Below are 18,192 nucleotides of genomic sequence, written 5' to 3'. Positions count from 1 at the left end.
ACCATCTCATATGCATAAGATAGGTTTTTACACTTGATCTTAGCCAGAGGCCGAGAAGCGATATAAAATAGGGTTTTAAAAGGACTCTCTATTTTGTCTGCTGTAGTAAGTATTAACAGACTCCTTTCCTGGGGAACGAGACACTTTGAGGAATTTTTTCTAAAAAGTTACTAAGCCTTTATTTGCAAGGACACTATCCGCCACCTGGTCACATGGCTGAGTCCTCTCTGACTCATCCCAAGGTCCAGTCCTTTAGGGAGACACAAGCCAGTTCCTGATCTCTGGATCTCTGCGCTGGTTTCCCGTTCTCAGCTGCCCTGCTTCCCACAAGGCTGCACGCAGTCTCCTTCCCTGGTTACATCCATGGGGCTTGCTTCCACGGGTGCCTTGCAAAGCAACCCAGCTCACTGTCTTGTGCTGCACTTCACTGCATCTCACACGAATGCCTGCGGCAACCTGACGGTGAGCAGGCTGCTCGGCGCCCTTTTTCTATCGGCGAGCTTGCATTGTGTCTCTGTGTCCCATTTCGGTAATTCCTGCCTTGTGTCTAGCTTTTTCATTATTATCTGTTATGGAGATCTGTCATCAGTGATCCTTGATGTGATTATTGTGATTGTTTGGGGAGCCATGAGTTGTGCCCAAATAAAATGGCAAGCTTAGTGGAAACTGCTGTGTGTTCTGATGGCTCCACCAACCAGAGTCTTGCTCTCTCTCCTCTGGCCTCCCTATTCCCTGAGATGCAACAATATGCCACTTAAATCACTCCGTGAGGACTTCTAAGCTTTCAAGTAAAAGCAACAGTTGAATGTCTCTCATATTTTTAAAATCCAAAGCTAGAAAGGCTGGCATGTGGTACAACACGTTAAGCTGCCACCTGTGATGCCAGCATCTCAAACTGGAGGGCTAGCTCCATCCTGACTGCTCCACTTCTGACCCATCTCCCTGCTAATGTGCGTGGGAAAGCAGCAGAAGATGGCCCAAGGACTTGAGCCCTGGCCATCCACATGGGAGACCCAGATGCCAGGCTCACGGCTTTAGCCTGGTCCAGAGCTGGCTGCTGCAACCATCTGGGGAGTAAACCAACAGACAGAAGAGATCTCTCTCTCTCTCTCTCTCTTTCTTTCTCTCACTTGCCTTTAAAAATAAACCAATCATCAGGGGCCTGCATTGTGGTATAATGGATAAAGCTAAAACCTGTGACATTGGCACCCCAAACAGGTGCCAGTTCATGTCCCAGCTGCTCCACTTCTGAGCCAGCTCCCTGCTATTGGCCTGAGAAAAGCAACATAGGATGGCTCAAGGATTTGGGTCTCTGCACCCATGTAGGGGACCTGGATGAAGCTCCTGGCTCCTGGCTTTAGCCTGGCCCAGTCCTGGCTGTTGCAGCCCTCTGGGGAGTGAACCAGCAGATGGAAAATCTCTCTATTTGTATCTCCTTCTCCATAACTCTGATTTTCAAATTAATAAATAAATCTTTATAAAATTTTTTAAATCAAAAGCTTGAAATGATTAGGCTCAGTGAGGAAGGCATATTGAAAGCCAAGACAGCCCAAAGCTACACCTCATGTATCAGTTAGCCAAGCTGTGAACGTGAGAAACTGTTGAAGGAAATTAAAAGTGCTACCCCATCGAACACATGAACAATAAGAAAACAAATCAGCCTCATTGCTGATATGGAGAAAGGTTTTGTGATCTGAATCCAAGATCAAACCAGCCACAACATTCTCTTAAGCCAAAGCCTAGTCCAGAGCAAGGTATTGACTCTCCTCGATTCTACAAAGGCTCCGAAAGGTGAGGAAGCTACAGAATATTTTGAAGCTAGTCTTGATTGATTCATGAGGTTTAAGCCAAGAAGCCACCTCCACAATATAAAAAATGCAAGCGAAGCAGCAAGTTCTACAGAACATCTGATAAGACAATGATGCGGGTAACTGCACGAAACAGTGCAGTTTCAGGGTAGACAGAACAACTTTTTATTGGGGAAAGATGCCACCTAGGGCCTCCATAGCTGGAGAGGAGAAGCAAGTGCCTGGCTCCAAGTCTTCAAAGGACAGACTGACTTCTTGTTCAGGGCTAATACAGCCGGAGATGTGAAGGTGAAGTCAGTGCTCAGTTACCGTTTGGAAAATTCAGGAGTCTTTAAGAATGATACTAAATCTACTTCTCTTGTTCTCTGTAAATGGAACGAGAAACCCTGAGTGACAGCACATCTGTTTACAACATGACTTACTGGATGTTTTAGGGCCACTGTTTTCTGCTCATAAGATTCCTTTTGAAATATTACTGTTCATCAACAATGCACCATGATACCCCAGAGCACTAATGGAGATACACACTCCACTAATGGAGATTAATGTTGTTTTCATGTCTGCTAATATGACATCCATTTCATAGTCCATGGATCAAGGAGTAATTCTGACTCTCTATTTAAGAAACATTTTTTTGTAAGGCTATAGATTCCTCTGATGGACCCAAAGTAAATTAGAAACTCTCTGTAAAGAATTCACCATTTGCCTGAAATTCTATCTATGTCTGTCATATAGATGGCAGGAGCTCAAGAACTCAGGTTGCCCTCACCTACCCTCCCACGTGCACTAGCAGGGAGCTGGATCAGAAGCAGAGCAGCTGGAACTCAAACTAAGGCTCATATGGGATGCTGGTGCCGCAGACAGCAGCTTAATGCACTGTGCCACAATGCCAGTCCCTGTAATAAAGTGTTTTTAAATTAAGGTACATATAGCACTTTGGTTTTTTAAAAGGCATATTGCAATACACACTTAATAGACTATAGTATAGAATAAACATAACTTTTATATGCCCTGGGATACCAAAAAACTTGTGACTCATCTTTTTTTGGAAACTGACCTTATTAGAATGATCTGGAATTGAACCCATAGTATCTGTAAGGCATGAGGGGTCTTCAGAAATTTTGTGGAAAACGTGTATTATGAAAAATTATGTGTGGATTTCAAAAAAAATTTTTACACCAAAATAAACTGATCTTTTAACTCCAGTTTTCCATAAACTTTTGGCAGTCCCCTTGTAGCCTGTATTTTCTCACCACTCAGAGGATTATGGAACACTCACAGCCTGGCCCCTCGACAGAACCATTCCTGGTACAGATTTCCTCTTTTGAGCCAATGAAAGGATTTGGTTCCATAAACTACTCACTGACTCAAAATGTATGGCATAGTGACCACGTTCTGGTAATTGTGCAAAGGTTGAGGGATTTGCAGAAAAAACCTGGTCCTCGTTCCCCTCAGGGCTCTGATAGGGAAGACTGACAAGTACACACACCACGCAATCAAAGTGAAGCCCTGGGTGAAACAGAATCAGTGAAGCTGGGAGCAAGTACTGCAAAAGGCAGGGGAAGGGCTGGGGCCGGGCCCCAGCTGCTATCTCAGCCACATTTCATCACTGATTATGCAGAGACCTGAAACCCTTCCAATGTGTTTGCATGCATGCCTGTTCCAAGGAGTTGACTATCAGGAGGTTTCTGTCCCAGGACAGGGAGGTGCCTGAACTGCACGTGTTTTCTATGCTCTCTGCAGAACACGGTGGAGTGGCTCTAGACAGATAAATCCAGCATTCATTTACCAGGTGCTGGTCCACTCCTCCTTCCATACACAGAAGTAGAAGGCAGCATGGTCTTAGAAGGAAAGCCCCTGAGGACAGAGGACCAGGTCTGCACCAGGCAGTTGAGCAAGTCAGCTCACTCAGGCCAGCTGCCTCAGGACCTTTGTCTGTGCGAGGATGTCCACGAGGTCCTCGCCAATCCTCTGACATCCTAAGATCTAATTGGAAAGCTTGGTCAGGCAAGCACACCTATCATTACAGCCTAGTAACTTCTCCAACCATTCAGGGCTTCCAAGGAATATACAAAAAGTACTACAGAAAGTCTGTGGAAAATAGAATTAAAAGATATGTTTATTTTGATGCAAAAAAAATTTTTGCACTCTGTGCATAGTTTCTTCATTAATACATTTTTTATAAATTTTTTGGAAAACACCTCATATCATACAGGAGGCACCTTTGGTAACTGCCAAGCATGACTGTACTGCAAGAAGTAAACCACATGTGTAAGGCTAGGGAAACGGATTAACAATCCACTTCTGTGCAGCAAAAGCCAGCAGTGAAATCATTGTGCTTTCAATGGTGGCAGACCGCAGCCTGTGTAGAAATCATCTGATCCGCCGGGAAAAGGTTGCTGTAAACTGTGACTGACCATGGCCAGTTTTCTGCCTCCTCTTTTTGAAAACAGGAAGCATGTTAGCATTTTTCAAAGCTTCAAGAATGTCACTGCGTATTTATCCCCAAACTGACACAAACACCCAACAAATTCCTCCCTGACAATCTGTGTCCATTTGCAAAATATTTAATTTCTCAACATCAAAGACACCTCTTGTGTCACAATCGAACAGTAAGCATATTTTTCTTATCAAATGGCTGTTCCTGGTAGTGCAAAGAACCCCACAGAATTTCAAGCCAGTCAGAGACTCCACATGGAATTACTCTGGAGAGGCAGCAGCGAGTCCTTGGGTCCGATACTGTAGATGGTTATTATTTTCATTATCTCAGTAATGTAAACTTCTCTTTCAGCTATCTTCAGCCCCAAGGAGCAAAGATTCACACCCCAGGCAGGGCTGAAGATCTGTTAGGGAAAATGACTCAGGCCAGAGCCGGCAAAAGAGGGGTTGCACCACTTAGTTTTGCAAACATATACTTTGTGGGCTGTAGAGTTAGGAGGGAGCTCAGAGAGGAAACCAGCCAGCCAGGTTTCCCCTGCATGGACGGAAGGACGGCAAGGGCTGGCCCTGGATGTGCTATTTCAGGTCAGGCAAAGGCAGAACATAAAAACTGTGCCAACTTGTGTTTCTTTTAAGAGGAATGCAACCCTAAGGCCCAGCAGGCTATGTGGAGATGTGGATACAGCATGCGCGTAGTTCAAAAAGTTCGTAGAAAACGGAAATTCAAAAGAAAATTTTATTTGAGTGCAAGATCCTTTTGGAAATCCGTGCATAGTGCTCCCCAGACACACACACACACACACACACACCGCTTATTTCCATGAAGTGTTTGAAGACCCCTGGTACGCACTAAAATGTCAATTCACTTCCCGGGAGGATGAGACAGAAAACCCATCATTTTCTCGCCCTGAAAACTCTGCAGTGAGGTCGCCCACACAACAAATGAATTGGCCGAGGCTTTGCCAGGGCAGCGCGCGGTGCACTGCACAGGTGAGCGCGGACATTCCACGCGTGACCACTTCACAGCAAGCCCACAAGGGGAAGCCAGGGAGTAATTCCGCAAACCTCTGGCTTAGCGCGCGCAGTGGGAAAGTCTGACATTTCTGAATTTCCTTTTCGGCCTTTCCGCACTCGGGGGGAACTCATTCAGTCCCACAGATGTCTTCTCCAGTGTGAGAACCATCCTTTCTGGAACCGCAGGGCCGCAGATGTCACGCTGGAATCCTCCCAGGGGCAAAGTGCCAGCTCCTCCTCGGACCGAGGGATGCCGAGGCCAAGTGACCTTCAGACCCGTGGCCCCTGGGTCGTTCGGGTCCACACCGGCGGCGGGCACCCAGGTCCGCAGGACGCGGCCGGCGCCGAGCGCCCTGGAAGGTAGGCAGACCAGGTGCCCCAGCCCCTCGGGGTGCAGGAGTACGCCGCGGGCGGGAGGCACCCTGCTCACAGCCAAGCTGCTGCCGGGCCGTGGCTCCCAAGCCCTGGCCGGGGAGCAAACGGCCCGGGAAATGCCCCGGAGCGGAGCCCAGCGCCCCGGCTCCAGGTGGCGAGCGCCGCGCTCCTGTCGGCCCCGCAGCCCTTTATCCCCCAGTGGAAGGGGCGCCCCTTCCCTGCAACTCACGAGCTCCTTCTGCCCCGTAGGCCTGCCCAGGCTGAGCATCGCGGGCCTCCCTGGCCTTGGGGGCCCTGGGCACAAGGGACCCTCGGGGGCCGGGCCCCACAGCACCTGGACCCGCCTGCAGCCGACAGCAACTTGGCGCGCGGCGGCGCGGTTGAATCAGCGTTGAATCACCCCTTGCAGGGTCTGGGAGTTTCCTACGAGGCAGAGGAGGCGGGGCAGGGGTGTGGACTCGCGCGGGCCGCCCACCGCGACGGTAGTGACCGCCGGGGGGCGGAGAGGCCGGAGCAGGGGCGGGGGCGGGGGCGGCTCGGGGCGGGTCGTGGCTCTCGGCGTCGCGCGCGGCCCTTAAAAGCTCGCCCCGCACGGACTCCCGCAGAACCGTAGATCCCTGGCTGCCTCCGGTCGCTGGCAGCCCACCCTCCGCAGACTCCCGGGCTCGGCAGAATCCATCCGCACTCCTTGTGGGCCTTCGGACATGGCGCCCCCTGCTCGGCTCCAGGTCCCGCGTCCTGGGACCGCTGTTCCTTATACGGTGCTGCTCGGCTGGTTGCTTGCCCAGGTGGCCCGCGCCGCAGGTGAGTGGCCCTCACCGGCGGAAGCCCTGGGCGCGCTGCCCGCGGGACGGAGGGGACGGTTCTGGGTGGCCGCGGGCTCGCCCTGGCTCCGGGGGCTCGGCCGCGGGTTTGAATGAACTTGGGCCTCGCGGTGCGCAGGTGGGAGCTGCGCGGGAGGTGGCTGGAGCCCCAGCGCCGCTGCCCCTTCTGCGGGAGCGCGGTTGCTTAAGTCTCCTGTTGACTCCTGCTTACGCTTCGGGACGAGAACGTCCCACCGAGTTGTAACCTTGGGGGTGGTGGGATGGACGTGGGCCGGCATCTGCACGGGTCGCGTGCCTTAGTTTGCGTATTAACTATTTCATTCCATGTGCATCTCCCCTAATGAAGAGGGGCCCCGGTCTGTGCTTGGTCGTTGTGGGTTTAAATTTGGGTAGAGCTGGTGCTGTTGCAAAATGAGGCGTGAACAGGAGCAGGCACCATGTCGTGCACCCCCAAAATGCCCAGTACTTGTTCAAGGCGGGGGGGGTGGGTAAGAGGGTAGGGGGACACACAGGAAGCTTCTGAGTGTTGAAAAAAGAAGGTCTTCATGATAAAACATTCCTAATCGAAAAATGCTGCAGGGACAGGGCCATAAACCCACCTTGGTATCTGGGTGTTTCAGTGTAGAGGCGGTGTAGACAGACTCGGTTTTCCCATGTAGCCCTTGGCCACGGGTGCGATTTGCCCTTGTCTGTAACTCAGTGAAACCCCCTCCTACCTGGTCTTCCCTGCTGAGTTGAACCTGAGCTGTGCTTTTCCCCAGCTGGGTCCCAGACGCCCTGGCATTGATGGTTCCTGGACGGTGCAAGGCTTCCCCCAGGGACACTTTCAAACAAGGGTTTCAAGAGCAGTGAATTACAGGCTGGATCTTGAGTTTTTTTTTTTCTCTTGATAATTCAGTAGGGAAGCTTTTGCGGTTGAAAACAAATATGTGCAGTTTATGGTGATGGGAGGATGGGAAAGTGATACCCGTGTGCTGGGAAGCACATATAATAATAGTGTTCCCTGTGTTGTTCAGACACTACAGGTAGAGCATATAATCTAACTTGGAAGTCAACGAATTTCAAGACAATTCTGGAGTGGGAACCCAAACCCATTGATCATGTCTACACAGTTCAGATAAGGTAAGCCATGTACCAAAAAAGAGATTTGAAGGTTTACGGTGTTTCTAGTCTCCTGAGCTGAATACAGATATCTTTAACACTGATTATTGGGTGAGATCATTAAGAGATGAGAAAGCAGGGGCCGGCGCCGTGGCTCACTTGGCTAATCCTCTGCCTGCAGCGCCAACATCCCATATGGGCACTGGGTTGTAGTCCCGGTTGCTCCTCTTCCAGTCCAGCTCTCTGCTGTGGCCTGGAAAAGCAGTGGAGGATGGCCCAAGTGCTTGGGTCCCTGCCCCTGTGTGGGAGACCAGGAAGAATCACCTGGCTCCTGGCTTCGGATCGGAGTAGCTCCGGCTGTGGTGGCCATTTGGGGGGTGAACCAATGGAAGGAAGACCTTTCTCTGTCTGTCTCTCTCTCACTGTCTAACTCTGTCAAAGAAATTAGAGAGACAGAGAGAGAGAGAGAATGAGAAAGCAAAGGGCCGATGTGGAGGTTTGCTGGCCAGCATCTTGCTTTACCAAGCCTGCAGCATTTTCAGACCTGAAACTGATATATAACATTTCAATTTTTTGGTTTTGCTAAATGATAGGAAAATTTGTGGGTTGGGTACAAGCTGAGGGAGGTGAGCCTAATCTTGAGCAGACCTGGGGGGCGGTGCTGCACCTCGGGGTCAGTGGCTATGAAGCTGCAGCACAGGTGCCTCTTACCTTTGTTAGCCGTCTAGACTGAGAACTGCATCTAAGGAAAGAGCGGGGAGGAGTTCCAGCATATACATTGCCCTGCAGTGCCGTTTGATTCATGCATCCTTGGGCTATGTGAATCAAAATTCGGTTGCATACATGAGCTCGGAGGAGACCAAATTCCTGACTCACGGAGCCGGGTAGACATGGTTGCAGAATTAATTGCCTTGTGCGCACAGGGCCCCTGGGGGCTCCACATCTCCGACTGACAGCTCTTTCCCTCTCCCCTAGCTGGTAAGCAGTATACGCAGCCTCAGTGTGCAGGGTGTGCCACACGGTTTCCTTGGTGGTTTTCACCATCTGCCTGGCAAGCTTTTGGTCTCTGAAATAGCCTAGGAGGCTTGGTAGAGAGCTTACGAAATAGAGGAGAAATGATTTTCACACTCATTATGTGAAGACACGAAGGTATCGCTGGCAGAAAATGAAATGTGTCTTGCTGCTTTAGCTTGTGCCAGACCTTTTACAGAATTAGGAGTGCAACTCGTGGGTTCGGGGTGGGCTATTATTAGGTGGATGTTCTTGTTTTTCTTTTTCTTTCTTTTTTTTTTTTTTTTTTTTTTGTATTTTTGACAGGCAGAGTGGACAGTGAGAGAGACAGAGAGAAAGGTCTTCCTTTGCCGTTGGTTCACCCTCTAATGGCCGCCGCGGTAGCGCGCTGCGGCCAGCGCACCGCGCTGTTCCGATGGCAGGAGCCAGGTGCTTCTCCTGGTCTCCCATGGGGTGCAGAGCCCAAACACTTGGGCTGTCCTCCACTGCACTCCCTGGCCACAGCAGAGAGCTGGCCTGGAAGAGGGGCAACCGGGACAGGATCGGTGCCCCGACCGGGACTAGAACCCGGTGTGCCGGCGCCGCAAGGCGGAGGATTAGCCTGTTGAGCCACGGCGCCAGAATTAGGAGTGCAACTCGTGGGTTCAGGGTGGGCTATTATTAGGTGGATGTTCTTGTTTTTCAAGATGCACTCCAGGACAACTCTTGCCAAACCAACAGGGAAGAGAATTTGTGTGTACATGCATGCATGGATAGATAGACACACAGGGAAGGTAATTTCATAACCTGCGATAACAATTATGATTATGGTCAGACTGGTCAATTCAGATTGCACTAGTTGAGAATTGGGAATTAATTTCTCTGTTACAGATCTAAAGTTTACCTCCGTAAGCACCTTCCTTTTGAACCAGTGAAACTTAGATCTGGGGAGCAATGGGTGCCTCCTAAATACAGTCAAGTTGTGTGGTTTCAGCGACATGTGGAAATGTAGTTAGGATTGACCTGATTGAAACATAAACCTCCATGAACTCTAAGCTCTTAGGCTGCAGGAGGCTACTGCGATTGAGACGAGCAGGGCTGATGGGCTGCAAACATCAGCGCTCAAGGCACGGTGTGGGGTGCTCCTGCCCACCGGGCCAGCGTTCCATGCTCTGGCTGCTGAGCTGGAGGGCGTGGGAGCCTGCCCATCAGCCTCCCTCTGAGACCCACGCCTTCCTCCTGTTCTGCCTGGGAAAAACAGATTCCTGGGTTAAAGGGAGTACAGCAGTCACCCTGTAGATAAGGGAAGTGCTGCTTGGGGATGGGAGATTTGTTCGTGATTGCCCTCAGGGTGATGCCCTGGCCGGGATCCTGCACCATCGCCTTCTGGGACTGCTCTGCTAGAGCCCATGTGAGGCTCGGACCTGGGAGGAGGATGGAGGAAGCCTTGTGTGGCGTCTCCAGGGGCTCCCTTCCTGCCCGTTTTCCTTGCCTAGAAGAAGTGTCTTGGCTCACGGAGCGGAGTTCATCTTGGGCATCCTTTTGCACACCCGCTGCCCTCGCCGCTGACTGGGGCCCCACCTGTACCTTCCCCTTGGGACACAGTTTTCAGTGGTGCTTGGGAGGTGTCGCTGCCCTGAGCCTTAGCACCAAGCCGTCAGCTGTAATACTGGGTGCACAGGAATGTTCCGAATTCTCAAGCTGAATGTACAGAGCTCCTCAAGAACAACTTCTAACTAAGATCCTGGTCATCCATATCCTCTTGGAGTTTGGGGTTTTTTTTTAGCAATTCAGAAGGGACTTTTATTATTTCCAAATCAGGAGTGTTTGCAGCTCTAAAATGTTGATGCTGCTGATGGCATCCAGAGGAACCCTCTACAAAACTGCCCCTGTTTATGTGATCGCACTACTTACAGTGATCGAGGCCCTGGTTCCAAATTTTGGCCTGAGCATGTGGTCCCAGCTTGGAGCTGGGCAGAACCAAATGCACACCCTCTTGTGGTGTGCACCACAGAACCCAGGGGAGTCTGATGGGCTTGTTCGCCATAGCCATGGCAAGGAGGCAGCATGTTCTCATTTACTTGTTGGATGTAGAAACTGATATGCTGAAAATGCATTTTGCCCATTCAGGACAAAAATAGCCTCTCTTCTTTTATCGCCACAAAATGAAAGAAATAGAAATATTTCAACACCAATCTTGGTTTGTGAATTTGCCCGATTCTTGTAGCCAGGATGTTTGGTTCCAATGCTTAGAGAATATGCAGTTTTGGCTCCTGTACAGGGTCTAGACAGTGACTTGTTTTCCTACATGGCTTATGCCAACCTCTCAAGGAAGACAGTTCTTAGCTGCTTAGCGGCGTAGCCCAAGAGCAAGGGCGCCTGCTACAAAGCAGACAGGGTTCCCATGTAGCACTTTGATGGAGCATGGTGCTGGGGCAGGAGAAAAGCAGAGCTCAGCGCCCAGCAGGGCGATCCGGAGATTCCTGGGGAGGCGAGATTGGAGCCTGGCCTTGATCTCCAGGTGGGGCTCTTGCAGGATGATGCCCAGGACAGCAGCGTGGCCCCCACTCCGTGGGACAGAAGTTGCTGATCAACTTTGTGGCGACACTTAACCCGTGATTGAAGAATTTCACTTTCTGTAGTTCTTTAAACAATTTCCTCTTCGGTGATGTCTTAGAAAGCAGAAATCTCTCTTTTAGCCTTTTAGCCTCAGATAGATAGTCCCTGTATGGATTCTGTAATCCTTGATGAGATATATTCCCATCTTGCAGAAGTAGGGCAGCATGGCACATACATGCCTAACACACCCGACTTGGCCGCCCACTAGCTCTGTGCCTTTGGACAGACTCCAAGGTTCAGTGTACCTGTGAGGAAATACAATCCAGCAGCTCCTTGCAAGGATTTACCAATAGAGTAACCATGTGTGAAGTGTCCAGTAGAGCAAATGGCAGATAACTCCACCAACAATGGTCACATTAGCATGTAGTAGAATGTACGAGGTACTTCAGAAGGTTTGTGGGAAATGAAATTAAACCATGTTTATTTTGGTGCAAAAAAAATTTGACGTCCACACATAGGTTTTTCATAATGTGTTTTCCATGAACTTTTGAGGATGCCTTGTTCTATTATATAGACTATATTACTGTAAAGACTAAATGTTGAGTATAATGTAATAGAGTCAACGGAGTGCAACATGATGTCCTAAGTGCAATATAATAAACAGCTGGGGCTGGATGGAAGCCGCTCTGTCTCCCGTGAAACGCTGACGAAGTGTCTCCATTTGAAGAAAGATATTGGACAGAACGGTCAAGAATGTGGACTTGGGAGTCAGATGACTGGGTCAAAGTCCGGCTGGTTGCTGTTCTGAGTCACCCAGTCTCACCCTGTCTCAGTTGCTTGTCTGTACAAATGGGGGTGATGACAGAGCCGGGCTGGTGAGGGCTCCCGCACGCCCCGTCCCGGGAGCGCCGCGGCGGGGCTGGCAGTGGCCGCTCTGCGGGTCAGCGCAGGACGCCGCTGCGGCAAAGCCCGCTCGCTGCCTGCGTGAGAGTCACCACGTTGCGTTTCTTTCTCTTCTTCCCTCCTTCCGTTAGCACTAGGCTAGAAAACTGGAAGAGCAAATGCTTCTTAACCACGGAGACGGAGTGCGACCTCACCGACGAGGTCGTGAAGGACGTGGGGCAGACGTACATGGCGCGGGTCCTGTCCTACCCGGCAAGGCACGGAAACACCACAGGGTTCCCCGAGGAGCCTCCCTTTAGAAACTCCCCGGAGTTCACGCCGATCCTGGACAGTAAGTAGCTCCGTGCACCCTCGCTACTTAAAGACGATCCTGCCAAGTGCCCCATAGGGACCTTTAGATAAAAATAGTTACCCATGAGCCACCTCTGTCCCAGAAACTGCTAGTCCCACAGCGCTCCTCGCTCAGGCCAGATGTGCTGGAAGGTTCCGTGTCCTCAAATAGCTCCTCCACTGTTCTCCCCAGGCCCTGCCAGTGACTGGCTGGTGGGGGTGAGGGAGGTGGGGAGGGAGCCACAGGCAGTTTCACCTTTTCCCCATGCGGATCTCCTGGAGGACTTTTCTCCGCTGATCCAGATCCCTGGGGAGGTCCACAGTCTCCCTCTGAGCCCGCGATTGGTCTCACTGTCCTTTTCCAATCAGCTGGCCTTGGGTTGAGTCCTGGGATGTGCCAGTGCCTGCCCAGGGCACTCAGCCTGTCCCCCTCCTGCTAAGAACATGGATGGACTGCCTTCCTCCCCAGCCTTTGAAGAGCTGAGGCGGGAATGCAAAGAACTCCTGCCAGGTCTGAGACGACATTTCTGGGTCTGAACCAGGCATTTTTGACTCAACATGTAGCACATCAAGGAAAGTGACCTGAGCCTCTCTCCTGGGTCTGCTGTGAGACCCCATGTGCCCTGTCCCGGCTGCCTCTGGTTTTACCCGGCCCACAGGCAGTGAGCCAGCACAGGCTCTGGCCACGGGGGCTGTGAGCAGCAGGCAGGGCCATCAGCCCACCCTTCCCTCCTTGCACCTCCTTTGAAGGCCAGAGCCCCTGCTGGCGAGCCCCAGCCCCAGACTCGTCTGGTACTTTCACCTATGAGTCTCCAGCAGCCCTGGGCTGCGGTGTAGACGCCCCACGGCAGCTCCTCTCCTCCGTGTGGTTGCTCACGTTCATCCTCATGCCACCCTCAGGATCTCTTTTTCTAATCTCTGAGTTTTTTGTAACATACTTCTAGTCCACTTTGAGCGCAAGGCAGAAGCACATTGTGTATTTTGCTTGCACACAGAGAGAGAGAGACAGAGAGAAAGGTCTTTTGTCCCCAAATGGCTGCAACAGCTGGAGCTGAACCAATTCAGAGCCAGGAGCTTCCTCTGGGTCTCCCACGTGGGTGCAGGGGCCCAAACTCTTGGGCCATCTTCCACTGCTCTCCCAGGCCATAGCAGGGAGCTGGATCGGAAGTGTTGCAGCCGGGACACAAACTGGCATCCCTATGGGATGCCAGTACTGCAGGCAGAGGTTTAGCCTGCTATGCCACAGCACCAGCCCTGAGTTAAATAAAACATTGCAATTAATTTTATCTCTCACTTTTTCAAATGTGACTATAAGGAAATTTAAAAACTAATCCGTGTCTCATTAAACCCTCATGGCACAGCACGGCTACAGAATGTCTTAGGATTCCCCTCGGGGTCCAGCCGGCCCACTCCTGCCGGGGCATGCATTCTGCGCAGGTACTCTGTATGAGCAGTGGCTGGCTTGTTAACTCCATGAGCTTCTCCTGTGTTTCAGCAAACCTCGGACAGCCAACAATTCAGAGCTTTGAACAAGTTGGGACAAAACTGAATGTGACAGTCCAGGATGCACGCACGCTGGTCAGAAGGAATGGGACATTCCTAAGTCTCCGGGCTGTGTTTGGCAAGGACTTGAATTACACGCTTTATTACTGGAGAGCTTCGAGCACAGGAAAGGTGAGGGTCTCGTCCTTTGTTCTAGGACCTGTTGGACATTGTGGGTCCTTGCTGTTCAGCCCCTGTTGTCTCCAGTGTACAGGAACGGGGTGGTGGCGTGGGAGGGGCACCTGCTGGAAGGCGGCTGGGAAACAGGTGCGGGTTCTCCTGGGCACTGCCCTGCTGGACACCAAGGTTCCTCAGCCACAGGGTGCAGTGGACAACCTGAAGTGCCCGTGCGCTCTCACGCCTCTCCTGATTTGATTTCTGGCCAATGACTGGTATTTGCTTCCTGTCTCCTTTCATGGTAGATATCTTCTACAGGGGCTCAGTTGGGCTGGATGTGCCTCAACAGAGTCTCTTTCAGACTCAGGAGAGGCATCCTTCGCAGCTCCCGGAAACTGATTAGCCATGTGACGTCTGACCCCACACGGGTGAGACGTGTCCACGCAGGCTCCGCTCAGAGCCTTTGCTGCCACAGTGACTTACTCTGAGCCTGCTGAACTCAGAACTCCGTATCTGTTCACAGAAAACAGCCACGACAAACACTAATGAGTTTTTGATCGACGTGGATAAAGGAGAAAACTACTGTTTCAGTGTCCAAGCAGTGATTCCCTCGCGAAAAAGGAAACAGAGGAGCCCCGAGAGCATCACTGAGTGCACCAGCCGCGAGAAGGGCAGGGCCAGGGGTGAGTCTCTCCTGCCGTCCTCCTGGGGGCCCAGGTGCCCCCGCTGCACAGCCAGCTTCTCTTTCTTTGGTTTAGTGTTCCTGACACTGCCTGGGTTCTTTGCCTTTTGGTTTTAGAACCTTTTCTGTGCTGTTCTTTTATGTTAGCAAGCGTTTTCTTGTTCACCTGCCATTTGCTAAACTCTCCGTGGAGCACTGGGTGCCCAAAGCGTGCTCCGGCTTTGGCACCCAGCCATCTCCTCATGTTACGTTCTGACGCTGGGAGGGGCGCTGGCTTCTGGACCAGCCGCAGTCGCACCTGATAGATATTGCAGGCATGCACTGGGGGGTATTATCACCGGGGCTGTGAAGTCCAGCCCAGCAAAGGAAGGGATGGAGGATGTCATATGGACCCCGTGCATGTACGTCCAGGTGGCTGAGCCAGGCGTACACACCTGGGCACATCCCAGGGGCTCAGAAACTGGTGAAGAGCGGTTGTTAGGTAGACGTGCTGTGGGCGTTCAGACAGGTGCATGCGGTTGATGGCCTTTGAGTCTCCCCTCAAGCTCTCCATGGAAGATGCTCTGAGCACTTTTCACGGAGCAAAATAGAGAGCAGTGTCATGATGACTTGGCTTCTTACTATGATAGATTTCCCACCTGCTTATTGCCCTCAATGGAAGGTGATGCTTGCTCTGCCTCTGGCCCTGCGAACCCCGGGGCAGCCTGCCCACAGCCTTCAGATTCCTCTTCCTGGAGCCCAGCTCCGCTTCTGCTGCCTCTGCCTCCCGCTATAATCTGGCCTTGGAGATGCATCCCAGAGGTCACCTCCACCGTGCAGCCTGCTTGCTGCTCCAGCCAGTTATCGGTCTTTCCTCCCTCCCCTGGATCCGGGGAGCACTCTGGATCTCCCTCCAGGCACTTGCAGTTCACCTCCTGCTGTGATCCTTGCTCCCAAACTCGGCACCGCGTTCTCCAGCAGCCGTTCTTGCTTAACTTCTGACCGGCAGCAGCATTCAGTGAAATGCTGTCAGCCAGTGTCTGTTGCTCTACGTCATCCAGGGGTTGACAAATTCTTCCCTAACGTAAGCGTGATGGGAAGAGTGGGAGATATTTCAAAAGCGGGATGGTGGACTTGGCAGCTGAGTCCTCCATTCTGCCCAGTGACAGGTGGGACCCAAGCTCTCCAGGTTGACTGGTGCCTTTTCTTTTTCAGAGATGTTCTTCATCATTGGAGCGGTGGTGGTCGTGGCCCTCTTGATCATCGTCCTGTCTGTGACCGTGTACAAGTGCAGAAAGGCGAGGGCGGGGCCCAGCGCGAAGGAGAGCTCCCCGCTGAACATCGCCTGAAGGGAGCGCCGCGGGGGGTGCCGGCTGCTGCCAATGCTGTGTTGCACTGTGACCAGGAGAATACGAGATAGGGGGACACAAATGAGAATTTGGGAGCATGAAGACCCATGGGTTCCAAAAAGCTCTTCCCGTGACCTGCTGTTGTAAGCAGCACGGTGGCTCAGACATCGGCACGGTCACTCGGGAGTGGAATGAGCGGTACAGCCAATCCCAGCTTGTTTCCGCGACTGTAACACTACGGTGCCTTTTGTACGTCTCCTGCCTGCTGTGGTGCGGGCTGCACCATGTGTGGTGCACCTGCTGTGGTGCAAAGCCAGGGCAGCCGAGAACAAGCCAAGGAACAAGGGCCTTAAAGTAGCCTGGGTGGGCTTTGGGAGAACTCTTGAAACGCTGACTTGGGGTGATGTGGGAACGAGAAATGGCATTCGGGGCCTATTTTCTGGGGTTTTTCTGAACTCTGCCGTCTCGTGTGTTGGTGTTCTTTCTTTTCTTGGTGGAGTATTTCGAGAATTCAAGACAACTGGCAAACTTTTATATCCTGTGTGGAGTACAGGAGACTTTTATTTTGGGCATCTTCCCAAAGTATGCATTACAGTTTAGCACTTTAACTGACATAGTGATGTTGACAGCTGACGTTCGACAGCTAACTATATTTTTATAAGACTGCTACAAGGTACTTAAAACTTCTATGGCCAATATTGTATGTATTTATGTAATTTTTAAAAAAGGTTTGTATATGGGGATATTCTATTTATATAGATTCTGTTTATATATAGAGAGAGAGATAATTTATTTAATATACTTTTATATAAATAAAGGTGATGGAATTCTGAGTATTGTCTTCCATTTAATATTTGTGATTCATTTTTTTGCGCTGGTCAAATCTGCCACAGTCACAGCTGACCCTAAAAATCTCAGTGACCAGTAGCAGCAGATCTTTCTTTTCCATTCACATTACACCTCGGTGACTGTAGGTGGGCTACTACGCCTGTCAGTGCCTTCTCATTGCGGGACCCAAATTCCAAGAAGCAGAAACCTGGGCAAAATGGGCAGCCCCAGCCTCATGTTTGAGGCCACCTCCCAAAGCTGCTGCTGCATCCCAGCCATTACCACTACTGCTCCTGTGCACGGGGAGGTTGTGGGACCACACCCAACAATGCTCTGCCCACTGGGAGGCGCCACAGGCCCATGGGGATGCCCGTGGCTGGAGACTTACAAGAAGGGAGAAAGGAAGGCAATCTACTGCAGACTGAAGAGGAAGAGATTTCTTCCTGTGAGCTTAAGTTTGAGCTGTGGCTGAAGATCGCAAAGGAGAAAACAAAACGGAAAAAAAAAATCTTATAGTAGAAAGTAGCTAAAAGGACAATATAAGATAGAGACTAGTGGAATGAGGTGTCTGGGTTGAGCGCTCTCTGCAGGTAGGGGCGGGGTCTAGTTCATGGATTCCATACAGTCCCCTTCTGGAGGCTGTGCACAGCTGAGTGCAGCCACAGCCGAGTTGAGTTTAGAAATAGAGAAATGGGGCCAGCGCTGTGGTGCAGTGTGTAAAGCCGCTACCTGCAGTGCTGGCATCCCATTTGGGAGCCAGTTTGAGTCCCAGCTGCTCCACTTCCAATCCAGCTCTCTGCTATGGCCTGGGAAATTAGTGGAAGATGGCCCAAGTCCTTGGGCCCCTGCACCTGTGTGGGAGACCCAGAAGAAGCTCCTGGCTTCAAATTGGCACAGCTCTGGCCATTGCGGCCATCTGAGGAGTGAGCCAGTGGATGGAAGACCTCTCTCCCTCTGCTTCTCTGTAACTTTGCTTTTCAAATAAATAAATAAATAAATCTTCTTTAAAAAAAATATAGAAACATGGGGCCGGCACTGTGGTATAGTGAGTAAAGCTAATACCTGCAGTGCTGGCATCCCATATGGGTGCTGGTTCGCGTCCCGGCTGCTCCACTTCCGATCCAGCTCTCTGCTATGGCCTGGGAAAGCAGTGGAAGATGGCCCAAGGCCTTGCATTCCTGCACCTGCATGGGAGACTCTGAAGAAGCTCCTGGCTCCTGGCTTCGGGTCAGCACAGCTCCAGCCTTTGAAGCCATTTGGGGAGTAAACCAGAGGATGGAAGACCTCTCTCTCTCTCTGCTTCCTCTCCTTCTCTCTCTAACTCTGCCTTTCAAATAAATATTTTAAAAGTA

General features: G+C 51.3%; 1 protein-coding gene across 1 annotated transcript; it reads left to right on the top strand.

Moving 5' to 3' along the window:
- Positions 1–6,212: 6,212 nt before the first annotated feature.
- F3 (coagulation factor III, tissue factor) lies at positions 6,213–16,845 on the top strand. The gene is made up of 6 exons (XM_062191778.1): positions 6,213–6,440; positions 7,477–7,582; positions 12,145–12,344; positions 13,839–14,017; positions 14,526–14,685; positions 15,879–16,845. Exons 1-6 carry the CDS (start codon positions 6,341–6,343, stop codon positions 16,010–16,012), a joined length of 879 nt encoding a protein of 292 aa, XP_062047762.1. The 5' UTR covers positions 6,213–6,340; the 3' UTR covers positions 16,013–16,845.
- The last annotated feature ends 1,347 nt before the right edge of the window (positions 16,846–18,192 follow it).

Source organism: Lepus europaeus, chromosome 5 (assembly GCF_033115175.1).
Source record: "Lepus europaeus isolate LE1 chromosome 5, mLepTim1.pri, whole genome shotgun sequence".
NCBI lineage: Eukaryota > Metazoa > Chordata > Mammalia > Lagomorpha > Leporidae > Lepus > Lepus europaeus.
The sequence above is the reverse complement of the archived record's forward strand: the minus strand, read 5'-3'. Positions and strand labels throughout refer to the sequence as shown.

Coding starts and splice junctions, on each gene's coding strand:
- F3 (XM_062191778.1), top strand. CDS start 6,341: ATGGCGCCCCCTGCTCGGCTCCAGGTCCCGCGTCCTGGGACCGCTGTT. Junction 12,345..13,838: donor GTTCACGCCGATCCTGGACA/GTAAGTAGCTCC, acceptor CCTGTGTTTCAG/CAAACCTCGGACAGCCAACA. Junction 14,686..15,878: donor CGAGAAGGGCAGGGCCAGGG/GTGAGTCTCTCC, acceptor TTTCTTTTTCAG/AGATGTTCTTCATCATTGGA.